This window comes from Lipophrys pholis, assembly GCF_963383615.2.
Source record: "Lipophrys pholis genome assembly, chromosome: 7".
NCBI classification, from domain to species: domain Eukaryota; kingdom Metazoa; phylum Chordata; class Actinopteri; order Blenniiformes; family Blenniidae; genus Lipophrys; species Lipophrys pholis.
In genome coordinates, this window is record NC_137638.1 from 31,976,873 (window position 1) to 31,990,604 (window position 13,732).

General features: G+C 44.5%; 1 protein-coding gene across 1 annotated transcript; it reads right to left on the minus strand.

Annotated features, from left to right (window-relative positions):
* Positions 1-10,484: 10,484 nt before the first annotated feature.
* hs3st1l2 (heparan sulfate (glucosamine) 3-O-sulfotransferase 1-like 2) lies at positions 10,485-13,396 on the minus strand (the record flags this gene model as incomplete). Its single annotated transcript, XM_080467973.1, has 2 exons — positions 10,485-11,150; positions 13,142-13,396. 2 exons carry the CDS (start codon positions 13,394-13,396, stop codon positions 10,485-10,487), a joined length of 921 nt encoding a protein of 306 aa, XP_080324099.1.
* Positions 13,397-13,732: the final 336 nt, after the last annotated feature.

The window sequence follows — 13,732 nt, forward strand, 5'->3', positions numbered from 1 at the left end:
TGAATAGTGACCATAGTCAGTTATGTACAGCTGGATTATATCTATTGATTAGTGACCATAGTCACTCATGTACTGCTGGACTATATCTATTGAATAGTGACCATAGTCAGTTATGTACAGCTGGACTATATCTATTGATTAGTGACCATAGTCACTCATGTACTGCTGGACTATATCTATTGATTAGTGACCATAGTCACTCATGTATTGCTGGACTATATCTATGCATTAGTGACCATAGTCACTCATGTACTGCTGGACTATATCTATTGATTAGTGACTATAGTCACTCATGTACTGCTGGACTATATCTATTGATTAGTGACCATAGTCACTCATGTACTGCTGGACTATATCTATTGATTAGTGACCATAGTCAGTTATGTACAGCTGGACTATATCTATTGATTAGTGACCATAGTCACTCATGTACTGCTGGACTATATCTATTGAATAGTGACCATAGTCAATTATGTACAGCTGGACTATATCTATTGATTAGTGACCATAGTCACTCATGTACTGCTGGACTATATCTATTGAATAGTGACCATAGTCAGTTATGTACAGCTGGACTATATCTATTGATTAGTGACCATAGTCACTCATGTATTGCTGGACGATATCTATGCATTAGTGACCATAGTCACTCATGTACTGCTGGACTATATCTATTGATTAGTGACTATAGTCACTAATGTACTGCTGGACTATATCTATTGATTAGTGACCATAGTCACTCATGTACTGCTGGACTATATCTATTGATTAGTGACCATAGTCAGTCATGTACTGCTGGACTATATCTATTGACTAGTGACCATAGTCACCCATCTACTGCTGGACTATATCTATTGATTAGTGACCATAGTCAGTCATGTACTGCTGGACTATATCTATTGACTAGTGACCATAGTCAGTCATGTACTGCTGGACTATGTCTGTGGATTCCCAGTGTCGGTTTTTGCTGCTTTACTAACTCTATCTACTTGTGGATTGAGGACCTTGTTGAGGTCTCCTCCCACTATCAGTGTTGTGTCAGAGTGTGTTGAGAGGGTGGTGAAGACGTTGTGATAGAAGGAGGGTCATCAACATTTGGGCCATAGATGTTTGTGATACACATCTCTATGTTCTGAAGAGAGATGTGAATAATTATAAATCTTCCCTCTGGATCTGTGATTGTGTCTTTACAAGGGAATTGTATTTTATTGCTCATTAATGTAGCTCCGCCTCTCTGCTTGGAGTTCTACCAAGCTGAGTATGTGTGAGGGAATTGTGATGAAATCCATTTGTGATGTCCTGTTGTAGGTGTGTGTGTGTCTCTTGTAACGAGACAATGTCTGCCTGGAGTTTGTTTAAGTGTTCAAAAACTTTTTGTCTTTTTATTTGCGGGCCCATTCCTCGTACATTCCAGGTGACAAACCTGAACCTGTTCCTAGTTACACTCCTCTTCTAGGTGGGTTTTCTAATGCTGTGTGTGTGTGTGTGTGTGTGTGTGTGTGTGTGTGTGTGTGTGTGTGTGTGTGTGTGTGTGTGTGGGCGTGTGCGTGTGTGTGCATGCGGGCGTGTTTGTATGTGTGTGTCCGAATGTGTGTGTGTGTGAGTGTGAGTGTGTGTGTGTGTGTGTGTGTGTGTGTTTTTAAGATCCCTAAGTCTGACTGGCTATTCAAACAGGAGTGTGCGTCTGCCAATATATGAGTGTGTGATATGGTGACAGTTGGATTGTGATGTGGAGGTTTTAATGTGGTGAAAACAGTGGAAATATATTGTTATTAAAACAAGGGAGGGCTGGAGGAATAGAAAAAAAAGTGAGAAACCAAAAACAGAAAAAGAACCAATTCAAACCCATAGGTGACATTTAGCAGTGACACAAGTGCTTTTTTTTTTCTTTCCCCCTTTTTTTATATCCCAGCACTGACAGTGCAAGTCCAAGATAATTATTACTGTAACAATATTGTAAACATCGTGTACATTAATTATGTAATATTAATTAGGGTTGCCTTAATATACGTTGTTCATGATGTTTACTAAAGTTGCTGTTAAATACTTTCCTGGACCTGAGTAAACCTGTGATGTGTGTGTTAGAGCGGTTATACTTAGTTTGTGAGGACCATCAGTAGAGCCAGGGGGTGACGGCGGGGTCCTGGAACAGCTGGCCGTTGACATAGAGCCTGTCCACAGTGATGACGACTCGGGATCCCTCAGCTGAGCTTCTTCTTCTTCCTCACAGGAAAAAGCAGGCAGCGGCGGTCCAGGATCTCCTTCGGGAACTGGTCGTTGACACAGAAGTCCGTCCCTTGAAGTTCCCTCCCGCGGCTCTTCACCAGCTCTTTCTGTTTGAAATGTTGAAACATGGCGACGACGGGCCGCGGGCGCTGGTTGTCCTGTCGTCTTGCTCCCAGGCGGTGGACGCGGGCGATACTCATGGTATCAGTGGGCAGCTTCAGGCTCACCTGCATGAAGTCCAGCAGCGACGTCTCGGCGTCCTCTTCGGCCTGCTCGGGCAGTCCTGCGAAAACGAGGTTGTCCCGCATGCGTTGACTCTGGAGATCGAGGATGGACTCCTTCATCTTCTTGTTCTCCTGCGTCAGCCCGGTCAGTCCTTTATTAAGTGACTTCACCTCGTCGCGTAGTCCCTGGTTCTCAGTCGTCAATTCCACCACTTGCTGCTGGCTGAACTCCAGCGAGTCCCGGAGAGCCTGAAACTCGCGGTGGAGCACCTCGACCAGAGCGAACCGGGCATCGAAGCTGGACAGCTTGGTGTTGATGCTGTCCAGGATGTCCTCGAACTGTTTGGACGGCGAGGAAGCCATGGGTGGAGACGGCTCTGGGCGGCTTATTTTGGAAAACGAGGTCTGCGGAGTCTTCGGCATAACGAGACGGTCGTAGCACTCGTCCAAGTAGGCTTGAAGATCTTCGATGGTTTCTTCTTCCAGCGTTGTGGGTGTTCTTAATTTCCCTTTTGTTTCTTTGTTTGTTTTGTTTTTCTTCCCATCAGACGGAAAAGTTTGTATTACAAGCTGGGTGCCGCCATGTTGGATTGCACTCGATGACGTCACTCTCCAATCACTCACTGCGCATATCACACTGCGACTTCCCAATAATTTTTCTTTTTACAAGCATTTAGTAAACCCTTCGATAACCAAGGAGATCTTGTTTTATTTTTAGGTATATTGCCTTGACGCATTGGGCAATGTTTATTGTAAAGTGTGCAAAATATTTCAAGAAAATAGTTGAAGGCTCTATCGACCTTCTCTTCCAGAACAACCTCATTCCAATCTTGATTTAAAAGGTCACATTTAAAGTTTGAAATGGCATCTTCAGTTCTTATTCATTTAAAGATAGAATATTGTATATTTTTCTCATTTATGTGATTATCATTATACAAAGCAAATACAGGTAGGTGATCTGTTATGTCACATACCATTAATACGCTAACTGAGGCATGTTCAATATTATTTGTAAAAATGTTGTCGATGAGTGTGGCACTATGAGATGTGATTCTACTGGGTTGTATTATAGTTGGATATAGACCCATACTTTCCATCCATCCATTTTCTCCCGTTTATCCGTTTACGGGTCGCGGGGGTCTCATACTATACATTCTGTTTATAAATTCATCAGTCACTGCATGATTGTTAGGATTAAGCAGGTCTCTATTCCGCGCCAGTGGTTCTACAAATAGAGCAAATAATGTGGGTGATGATCAGTCCAGGGCGTAAATTTCCTCCCATACAAGTATTGATGGAACCTCCTCACTGCAAAAACAGTGCTCAGAGCCTCCCTTTCCAGTTGAGCATAGTCAGCTTCGGCCTTGTTCAGGGTTGTGGAAGCAAAAGTGATTGGCTTCTCTTCACCATTTGGAAGTATGTGTGAAATCACAGTGGGAGTGAAAAGTTGAAGTGGGTCAGCACTTTAGACGTAGTCAACACTCCCTTGGCTTCCATTAAAGCCTCCTGACACTTGGTTGTCCACTTCCATGACTTGTCTTGACATAGCAGCTCGTGCAGCGGTTGTAGCAATGATGCTAGATTAGGGATAAAACGTCCGGAGTAGTTCAGCAACTTGATGAAGGATTGCAGCTGGCTGACATTTTGGGGTGGAGGTGCCTCCACAACATCTCTGATTTTGGATGGTGCCTTATGAAGTCCTTTAGCATCAATCACCAATGTCCAAGATTGAAAGAAATCACATTTGTCTCTGGGCACTCTTAGCCCATACTCTCTCAGTCTTTGTACCGTAGCATCTAAATTATGCAGGCACTCTTCTTTATTTGCTCCAATACACAGGATGTCATCTAAGTAGCATTGCACCCCTGCTAGACCACTGAGGACCTGGTCCATAGCCCTCTGAAACAGAGTAGGTGCTGAAGTGATAAGAAAAGGTAGTCTGCAGTATCTGAAAAGCCCTTTTTGTGTAGCAATAGTGAGCATCTCTCGCCTGATTCAAATCAATTTTGATGAATGTTTCACCATCACTCAGTCTAGCAAACAAGTCATCGATCAGTGGAAGTGGGTACTGTTCTGTTATTAAGGCAGGGTTGACAGCTACCTTAAAATCTCCACAATTTTTCTTATGCATCGGGACGATGGGTGTGGCCCACTCACTCACTATTACATGCTCCAGAACTCCTTTTTTGACCATAGCTTCCAAATCAGCTTCCACTTTTGATCTGACGGCATATGGAACTTGTCTTGCTTTCAAAAACACTGGTTCAGTATCAGGTTTAACATGTAGCTTGACTGTGATGTTTTTCATGCAGCCCAGTTCGTCACGAAAGACTTCTTCATGCTTCTCCAGTATTGCCTGAAGCTGTGTGAAACTTGACATTTGTCTGACCTCTTGCCAGTTGAGCCGGTTGCCAGTTGAACCATCCTCGACCCATTATGACGACAAAGTTCCCTTTTGTGATGTAGCCTGGGAGCCTCAAAGTCTGCTTGTTGCACTGCACCAGCACATCGGTCATCCCTATCATGTGCACCGGTGTCTGAAAACTGTGTCTGGAGGACGTAGGGGGAGATGATGCAAATATTTCCTGTAGAATTTATTTGATGCTCTGGATCCAGTGTCTATTTGCATCTTTATGGAATGTCCTTCCAACTGAACTTGGGTCCAGAAACCATCTGAACTGTCCCCAACAGGCATTACTCTTACTGTGTTCACTACAGCAGACATGTCGCCCTCCGAAGAATCACTGTTGCACTCTTTATCATTGACAGGGTGAATGTGTCTCTTCTTCTTTTTGAAGTGTACACTGTTATTCTTGCTTCCATACTTGGTGCCTTCTTCTTTGCTCATTTTACTTCGGCATGCTTGTTCCACGTGGCGCTTATTTTCACATTTACGGCAATCCATGTGTTTGCACCAGCATGCAGATGCAAGATGACCACATTCTTTTTCCACAGCAAAAGCAAGGCCCATGAACATCCCAGTTACCATTGCTTATCTTGTGAACTTGTCCCATCACATGCAGCTGCTGGGCCTCTTTAGATGCCGTCTCCATAGACACACTTCTGTTGATTGCCTTCTCGAGAGTCATTCCATGAGTATTTTCTTCTGTGCTGCTTCATTTTTCAGTCCACATACGAGTCTGTCCCTAAATGTGTCGCTTAAGGTGTCCCCAAACTCACAAAGCTCAGCTGATTTATGTAAAGCTGCCATGAACATGGTGACAGACTCACCCTTCTCTTGATGTCGTTGATGGAATCTGAGTCCACGTTTACACACACCTGGGTTTTTACAAAAACAGATATTTTCCCCTCTACCTTTAAAAAAAATCTTCATTTACACTGACCCAAATTAACAGCTGGTTCAGAGCTGCTATGAGCAGCCAAACCTGTAGGGGGCAGTGTAGCAAGAAGCATGAAGCCATGATAGCCAATCAGAATCCTGGAAAAAAAAACAGGACGTCACAAATTGTGACGTAAATATCCACCTTTAAATATCTTGCCTTTAGATGCAAACAGAGACACAGATTTTTTCCAGATCTCCAGTGTGGCCGGAGTTTTCAGGAATCATCGTTTGTGGTGAGTCGTAGCCAGTGGTGTGCAGTCAGGGACAGCAAGGTTAGCACTGCTCGCCCTGTCAAAAAGGATTTTTCTTTTTTTTTATAATTAAAAAGGGATTCTGAAATCTGTGTCTGGAATCAATTAGGCTGCTTGTCCAGTATGCAACTTTTTCCAGAAAAAGACTGGTTATATTTTGTGGAGCTCAAATCTCCTATGTCCTCTAAACGCATCACAGCTCCTTTGCTCTGCTGGGGCCAGCAGGAACTGCATTGCTAACCTCTGATGGAGGCTGGACGCTGCTGTTGGGTTAAAATGTTGAGTGACAGTATCATCAGCCAATCAAATTGTGATGTTTTATTGACGGAGCGCCCTAGGGCAAGCAGAGTTTCTAGTGCAGAGGCCTGTACCAGGAACCTGATCATCAGATCCAGAATCTCTCGGTTTCCTGGTTAACTTATCCAGATGTGAGCGATCCTGATCACCATTACTACCAAGTAGGTTATCGACTGACTGGTTCAACCCAGACCTAGGTGTGCACGTTCACATGAAAGGGGAGGAGTTTGTAGCGTCTGACCAATCAGACAGAGAGAAACTCTGCAGAGCAGTTTACAGATTACTGAAGGAGCAGTTAATCTCTGAGATTATGAAGAATTCAAACACATCCAGCAGCTAAAGGAACACTGCTGCTGCAGCCAAAGCCAGAACCTTCCTGACTTGTTAATGCTGACTTGGTGAGATTATACCAGATTAATTTATCAGCAATATAAACGGACTGTGATCACTCAGTTTCACTTTATTCCAGCAGAAAGTTTTCAGGCTGAACTTCCTCACTGCTCTTCTTTTACTTTACATTCTCCATCACTTGTTCTGAGTTTCTCTTGTGTTTCCTGTTGGAATATTAATTCATCACCATGATGACACCAGTACTTCTGGTTCCATTAATTCATGTTTCTGTAGTTCTGTCAGGTGTGATCATTAACCTCATTATTCCAGATCAACCCTCGTGGAGATAAACAGACTTGGAACAAGTCAAGAACAAACATGCCCTTCAAAGCCTCAGAGACCAGGATTTATTTTATTATGTCAAAAGATTGTTCTGAATTAATTTCTCCTCTCTGCTCAGCTGCAGCTCAGTGCTGAACCTTTCCCACCAATCACCTTCATTTAAGAATGGGCAGGTCATTTTCCAAGAGATCTGATTGGTCAGGAGGCGGGGCTCTGACCTCCTATCCAGAACATATCCTGATTTATCCTGGTGAGATGTGCGCGAGCGTCATCGTGCAGAAAAACCAGGGTTAGTCCTTGAAGTTATCTCCATCGGAGAAAATCCAGCTACGTAGTACAGGCCTCTGGTCGGGGTGTTGTCATTGAAATAAGCTTCACTGATTGGCCCATGGGCAGGCGTGTGATGATGCAGTGTTATTATCTGCTATTCTGGAAAGGTGATGATGGCGGTAATTTAACAGCAAGATCGGATGACACTAGAGCTGCAACAATGAATCGATAAAATCGATAAAGTTCTATTATTAAAAGTGTTGGCAACGAATTTCATTATCGATTCGTTGTGTCGCGCGATTTATGTGTCACTCACCTCAGCCTGCAGAGCAAGTTGAAGGGAGCGAGGTGGAGGCGGTATCGTAGAACCTGTGAGGAGCAGACCTGGTAAGAGCGACACGCTGTACTGGACACATCGCTGTGCATGGATACGTATTTAACTGTTAACACACCGTAATGAGGACAACCTGCCTGACGAGGACAACGGACAGGTTGTCCTGTTAAATTTCAAGCTGAGCCCCACTGAAATGTCCAAAATCGGGCTGCACCTAAATATTGGAATATTCAGGCCGCGGGTGATACACGTAACATAACGTAATGTAACGACCCCAAAAATCCCCACAGAGGGTCGAAACCTCGTGCACAGGGTGGATGACAAGTTTGACATCTGCATACTTAAGTTTGACTTTCCCTTCCCAGCAGAGAACATAAGGTTCGTGGACCAAAACCCACCAAGAGGCTCCAGTCTGGACCCACCAAGCAAGGAGGTTATAGAGGATTTATACAAGTTTTATTTTGACATTTCATTGTTTTTTACACCAGAATGTTTCATTAAAATTGACTTTATGTTGAGATTGTAATCATTTTCAGTACGAACTGTTTGATCTTGTAAAAATATAGATAACTTCAGTACGCACACTGTGACCACAACAAAGACAAACTTTGAAGTGTAAATTTAAAGGTTATTATAGTAATATTTTACCAGTCTGGTCTGTATGTGGTCCCTGAAGTAAATTAAATCTGATATAATTATTATTTTGTATATAGCTTTGTGTGTGTGTGTGTGTGTATACACACACACACACACACACACACACACACACACACACACACACACACACACACACACACACACACACACACACACACACACACACACACACACTCACACACATCTTATATACATATATACATATGTATATATACATTTATATTGTATACATCTTGTATTGGATTTTACGGCGTCACTACATCAGAGGTTTTACTGTATATGTAAAAGCTTATTTTGAAGTCAGTCTCAGAGCCTGTCCACCGTGGAGGAGAAAAGGACGGAGCAGAGTGACCACAGCTGAGGTGATTTACAAGCCTGGAGAGAAGTATAGGGCTGAGAGTTTAGCCGGGGGAGGAGTAAAGTTAGAGAGGCCAAGCACCTGCAGAGAAGATCCTGACAGCAGCTATGGTCCTCTGATGAAACAAATGGAAAAAGCATACTAGTCAGACAGGATGGTATGAGCACCTCGCTGAGGTGAAATGGTATAGGCAGCCGATTATGTTGGACAAGTAGTACAAGGATGAGCGCAAATGTGGCGTACTTGACCACGCAGGTGTAAGCGCTCTGACTGGGTTAAGATGGAGATGATCTCTGAGAAAGGGGGGGGGGCAGGTAAAGGCAGACGGGACAGAAACATATATAAGGCCCATATTACGTGTGTGCTTAGTAGTGGTCGGTGGGATCCGTGGCTCAGAGTGTTTGTTCTGGAAAATAAAGACTCTTTTGCATCCAAGTCCAACTTCTCATCTGCTTTTTGCTTCAAGAGTCAAGTTTTTACCGTTAGAGTTGGTGAATTAGAGAAAATGGTGGTGGGATCATCCAGCACCACACCTGGCCCAGATCGACGTGCCACGATTAATCCACGACACCACATGAAAATGTGCCGCTTTCTGCAAAAACTCAGAGTTTTCGTCAGCTCATCCACACAGTTTTAGGAGCCTGAAAACAGGATGTTTTTTTAACACAGATCCCAGAGAGAGGAAATTCTAAAATGCCAGCTTGGCATTATGGTGTGGCTGGGCAAAGACGCACATCTGTAGAAAATGATGATGTCATCCGCCGTCCCACCCCGGTTCACAATGTCACATATTAAGCACAATGGCGGACTACATACTCCACGTCGACTAAAGCTGCTGATACTAGTTTGTTTAATTAGGCAACATGTTGGATTTTTCTCAAGGAGCAGGATTATAGAACTATATAACTCAGAGTTATACAAAAGTCTAAGAGCAGGGGTCAACTTCTATGTGCTCTGTGTCTTCTTCTGCGTTTTGGGTGTATTTGGTGAGTCACAGCGCCTCCAAAGGCCACACATGTAATTACAGCTTATCCCTAGACCTAGCCAGAAATATTGCTGCAGGCCAACACTGGCCTGCGGGCCACACTTTGAGAACCCATGACGTAGAGGAAAGAGAGTTTCCAGAGACACTCTATCAATGCGTTTTGGAGGTTATTGCTTTGAAACACTGTAAACCTCGGCTGGAATCAGGCAGGACACCGAATGAGTGGAATAATTTATTGGAAGAGCATCTTTAAAAACATGAACAACTTCAAGGAGGATATCAGCCTTCAACATAAAAAGAAACCAAAAACAAGCTAATGAAAAATATATTTCAGCCAAAATGACTAAACTTAAACATGTTACTAATAAATAAAAACCATGACAAAATGTTTCTGTTTGAAACGCTTTACATTGAAGCTTGATTGTCTTTCTATATGATCAGAGTTCATAGTGCAACAATTAAATCCCGCCACCTGTCTATCACTACGCCACGTGGAAGTCATCTCTGAACCTTCCAACACATCCCAAACTAACAAGCACTTAGCTGTACTCTCAGTTCCAACCTTGGGTATGGCACAGTTGACTCAGCTTCATCGAGCAATGCACCACCATGGGAAAGGTTTGTGTAGGCCACATATTCAACTTGGAGAAGTTTGAGATAATACGTCATGCTTGTGTCCTGCTCTTTTTGGACACTTCCATACCCGAGTAGGCACCGGCAGAGATGATTAGAACTTCAGTTCAACTAAAATGTTTTGATTCATCTTCCTAAAAAAAACACGCAAAACCACCACTTACTTTCTTCCTCTGAATCCCTGAATGTACCTACATTGTCTCCAAGGTGTTGGATGTCCTCTGTAGCTCTGGATCAGCACCAGGAGAACGACCTCCCCACCATCTCAAAGAATAACTTGTTGGGCTTCTTAAAGTACCGACAGAGCTTCTCCAGGGCCTGGCTGCTAAGTGGTGCATGTGGTCTACCTTTGGATTCGTCCAGACACTTATCGCGTCCGGCAGACAGGAGGCAGTAAAAGCCCTTCGTGGTGTTGTAGTAGAAGTTGTGGGGGTTGATCCTGGGGGGCAGGTCCAGAAACCTCTCTGCCTTCCTCAGCTCAGGAAAGGGGTCTCGGATGAGTGCATCGCCATCCACCACGTGAATCTGCTCCCTGGGGAAGATATCCAGCCAGCGGGCCAGATGCTGGTGGTATATGCTCCTCTGCAGAGCTTTGTATCCAGGGTTGATGTGGCCTTTGTGGAGCAGGAGCTCCTCCAGGGGCTGGTAGGGCTTGTGTCGGGTCAGCCGGTTGTGGAGGACCTGGGTGTAGTCGGACACCACCCTCTCAGCTGGGTCCCGGACGATGAGTAACAAACGAACAGCGGGGTTCATGACCCACACACGGACAGGAACCTGTGGGGCTGCAAAGTATCCAGGGGTCTTTTCCATGGTCATCTGGCCACGTAGGCTGAAGGGCATCTGGGCTCGGTACCAGGCCAGACCTCGGCGGTAGTGCTCCTCCACGTTAAAGTAGTGCATCTGTCAAAGAAACAGCATAAAGCAGCTCTGACAGGAGTGGAAGCTCGACATTTTGTCAACTGACAACAACAAGTGGAATTGTATTTTCTTGGAACTTATGTGACGGACCAACACAATGTGAAGTGGAAAGAAAACAATTACATGGCTTTAAACTTTTTTGGCAAACAATGAAAAAACACTTCAAAGCATCTTCAGCTTGAACTTTCTTTAAATTTAAGATTTAATGTTAACTGTTTTTTCTCTTTTGTTTCAAGCTTTAGTCTGGATCATGAAGCCTGACAGACAGTGACAGTACCAAATACCGAATACACAAACCTTATGATCTCGAGTTTGTCTTTTCTTTACATCCTTTCTCATGTTAAAGTGTCAATATCTGCATTATATTTACTATTTGTCAATTAATTGCGTGCTTTTCCCCCACAGTTAAGTCTGTTTAGCATGTTTTCACTTCTGGTGGGCTGAACTAACTTCTCCCACATTACTGATGCTAATTACTGGCATCATGTCAGAGATGACATGTTTGGAGCTGAACTAGAGAAAAAGTAAACACCTGGCTCTCTCACAACTCACTCAAACTCCACCTTGACAAAACCCATGCCATTCTCGTTGCTGCTAAATCCATTCTATCCAAAACTTAACAGCATAACCTTAAAAATGGAAAACTCCGTCATCTCTCGCGGGCCCCAGGTTAAGAGTCTGGGGTCTCCTCGACAGCTCCTGATCATTTTATTCCCACTTCAATAACAGCAATAACGGCCATCCTGGTTCATGCCTCCGTCACCTCACGTCTGGAATATTAGCAGTTTGGCCTGGGTGCGCTTTGCCGTACTGTAACCTCCCGCTCTGCAACGTACTGCGGTGGAACAGCGGCTTTATTGGTCCACGTAATCATAAAGAGCCAAGCTTCAGTGTTGTAGTGTTGATGTTCCATTAGTGAGACGTTACTACTGAATCAGCAGCTCCATGTTCAGATGTCAAACTTTCATCTTCAAATGATACATAGCGGTGGATAGAAGAGATTGATTATTAATTGTGACAAAGTGTGTAACAACCAGTTTAATTTCTGAGTAAGCATAGAAAAAGTGCGGTGACAGTCATGCGTAAAGCGGCAGTGTGGATGCTCTGTACCACCATGCGCTCTGGATGCTCTGGAGCTGCAGACAGATGACCGCTGACCGTCACAACGATGGAGGCTAATTTGGTGTCTAGCAGTGTGGACTCAAGGGTTCCCTGGACCCCATGGTGGCGCCACTCTCCTCTGACCTCCACCTTCAGATCAGACTCTTCTCCTCCACCTCTACAGTCTCTGATCTCTCTCAGACTCTCTCACTATTCCCAGCAGTGACGACGAGCTGCTGATCACTTCTTTTTTCTTTTATTACTGATTCCACTACTGTGACTCCAGATAATATCATCTCCTGACCTCCATCATCTCCTGATCTCCATCATCTCCTGACCTCCACCATCTCCTGACCTCCATCATCTCCTGACCTCCACCATCTCCTGACCTCCACCATTTCCTGACCTCCATCATCTCCTGACCTCCATCATCTCCTGACCTCCACCATCTCCTGACCTCCATCATCTCCTGACCTCCACCATCTCCTGACCTCCACCATCTCCTGACCTCCATCATCTCCTGGCCTCCACCTCCTCATGACTAGTTCAGTCTTCGTAATATTCATTTTCTTCGTCTTTTCTTCCAGGATTTAACATCAAATGCTGGAGATCATCAGGCTGATTGAGATGTAAAATATGGAGGAGGCCCTTTGCATTGACCTTTTATGGTAGAAAGTGGGCGTGTTGAGGGCGGGGCCTGAACTGTCACCCTTCCAGGTGGACTGGATCTAGAAATGGAAAGTGCGTATGCACAGTTTTACGGATCCAAATATTTTTTGGCCCATGCCCTTTTCAGCTTTTGGGCACAGCACATACTTCTTTAGTATAAATCCTAGGCAAAGTTTTATAGACGAGTCGGCTGGTGTTTTTACCTCTGCTTTGGCCACCTCCACATCTGGATGCAGGTTGAGCATCTCTAGCAGGGCTCTGGTGCCGCCTTTCCGCACGCCGATGATAATTGCTCCTGGCAGCCGCTGCTGGGTGGTGTTGTAAGAGGATGCTGATGATGATGAAGGGGCGGAGACTGGTGACCCTGAACCCCCAGAGCGTAACTCCCTCAAACACACCGAGAGCTGAGTCTGCAGCAGCAGGAACAGCAGCAGGGCAAGCAGCAACGTCCACAGCATGGTGTCTCTCACACACACACACACACACACACACACACACACACACACACACACACACACACACACACACACACACACACACACACACACACACACACACACACACACACACACACACACACACACACACACACACACACACACACACACACACACACACACACACACTGGTGCAGGAGTGCTTAGCTCATCAGGATCTCACACGGCTGCGCTTGTTAAAGGTCGGCAGGGGGCTGCAGGAGCTGTTTGATATGACCACCTGTGAGGAAGGACAATAGAATAGAATAGAATAGAAATACTTTATTAATCCCAGGAAATCTTATAAAAGCATTGCTC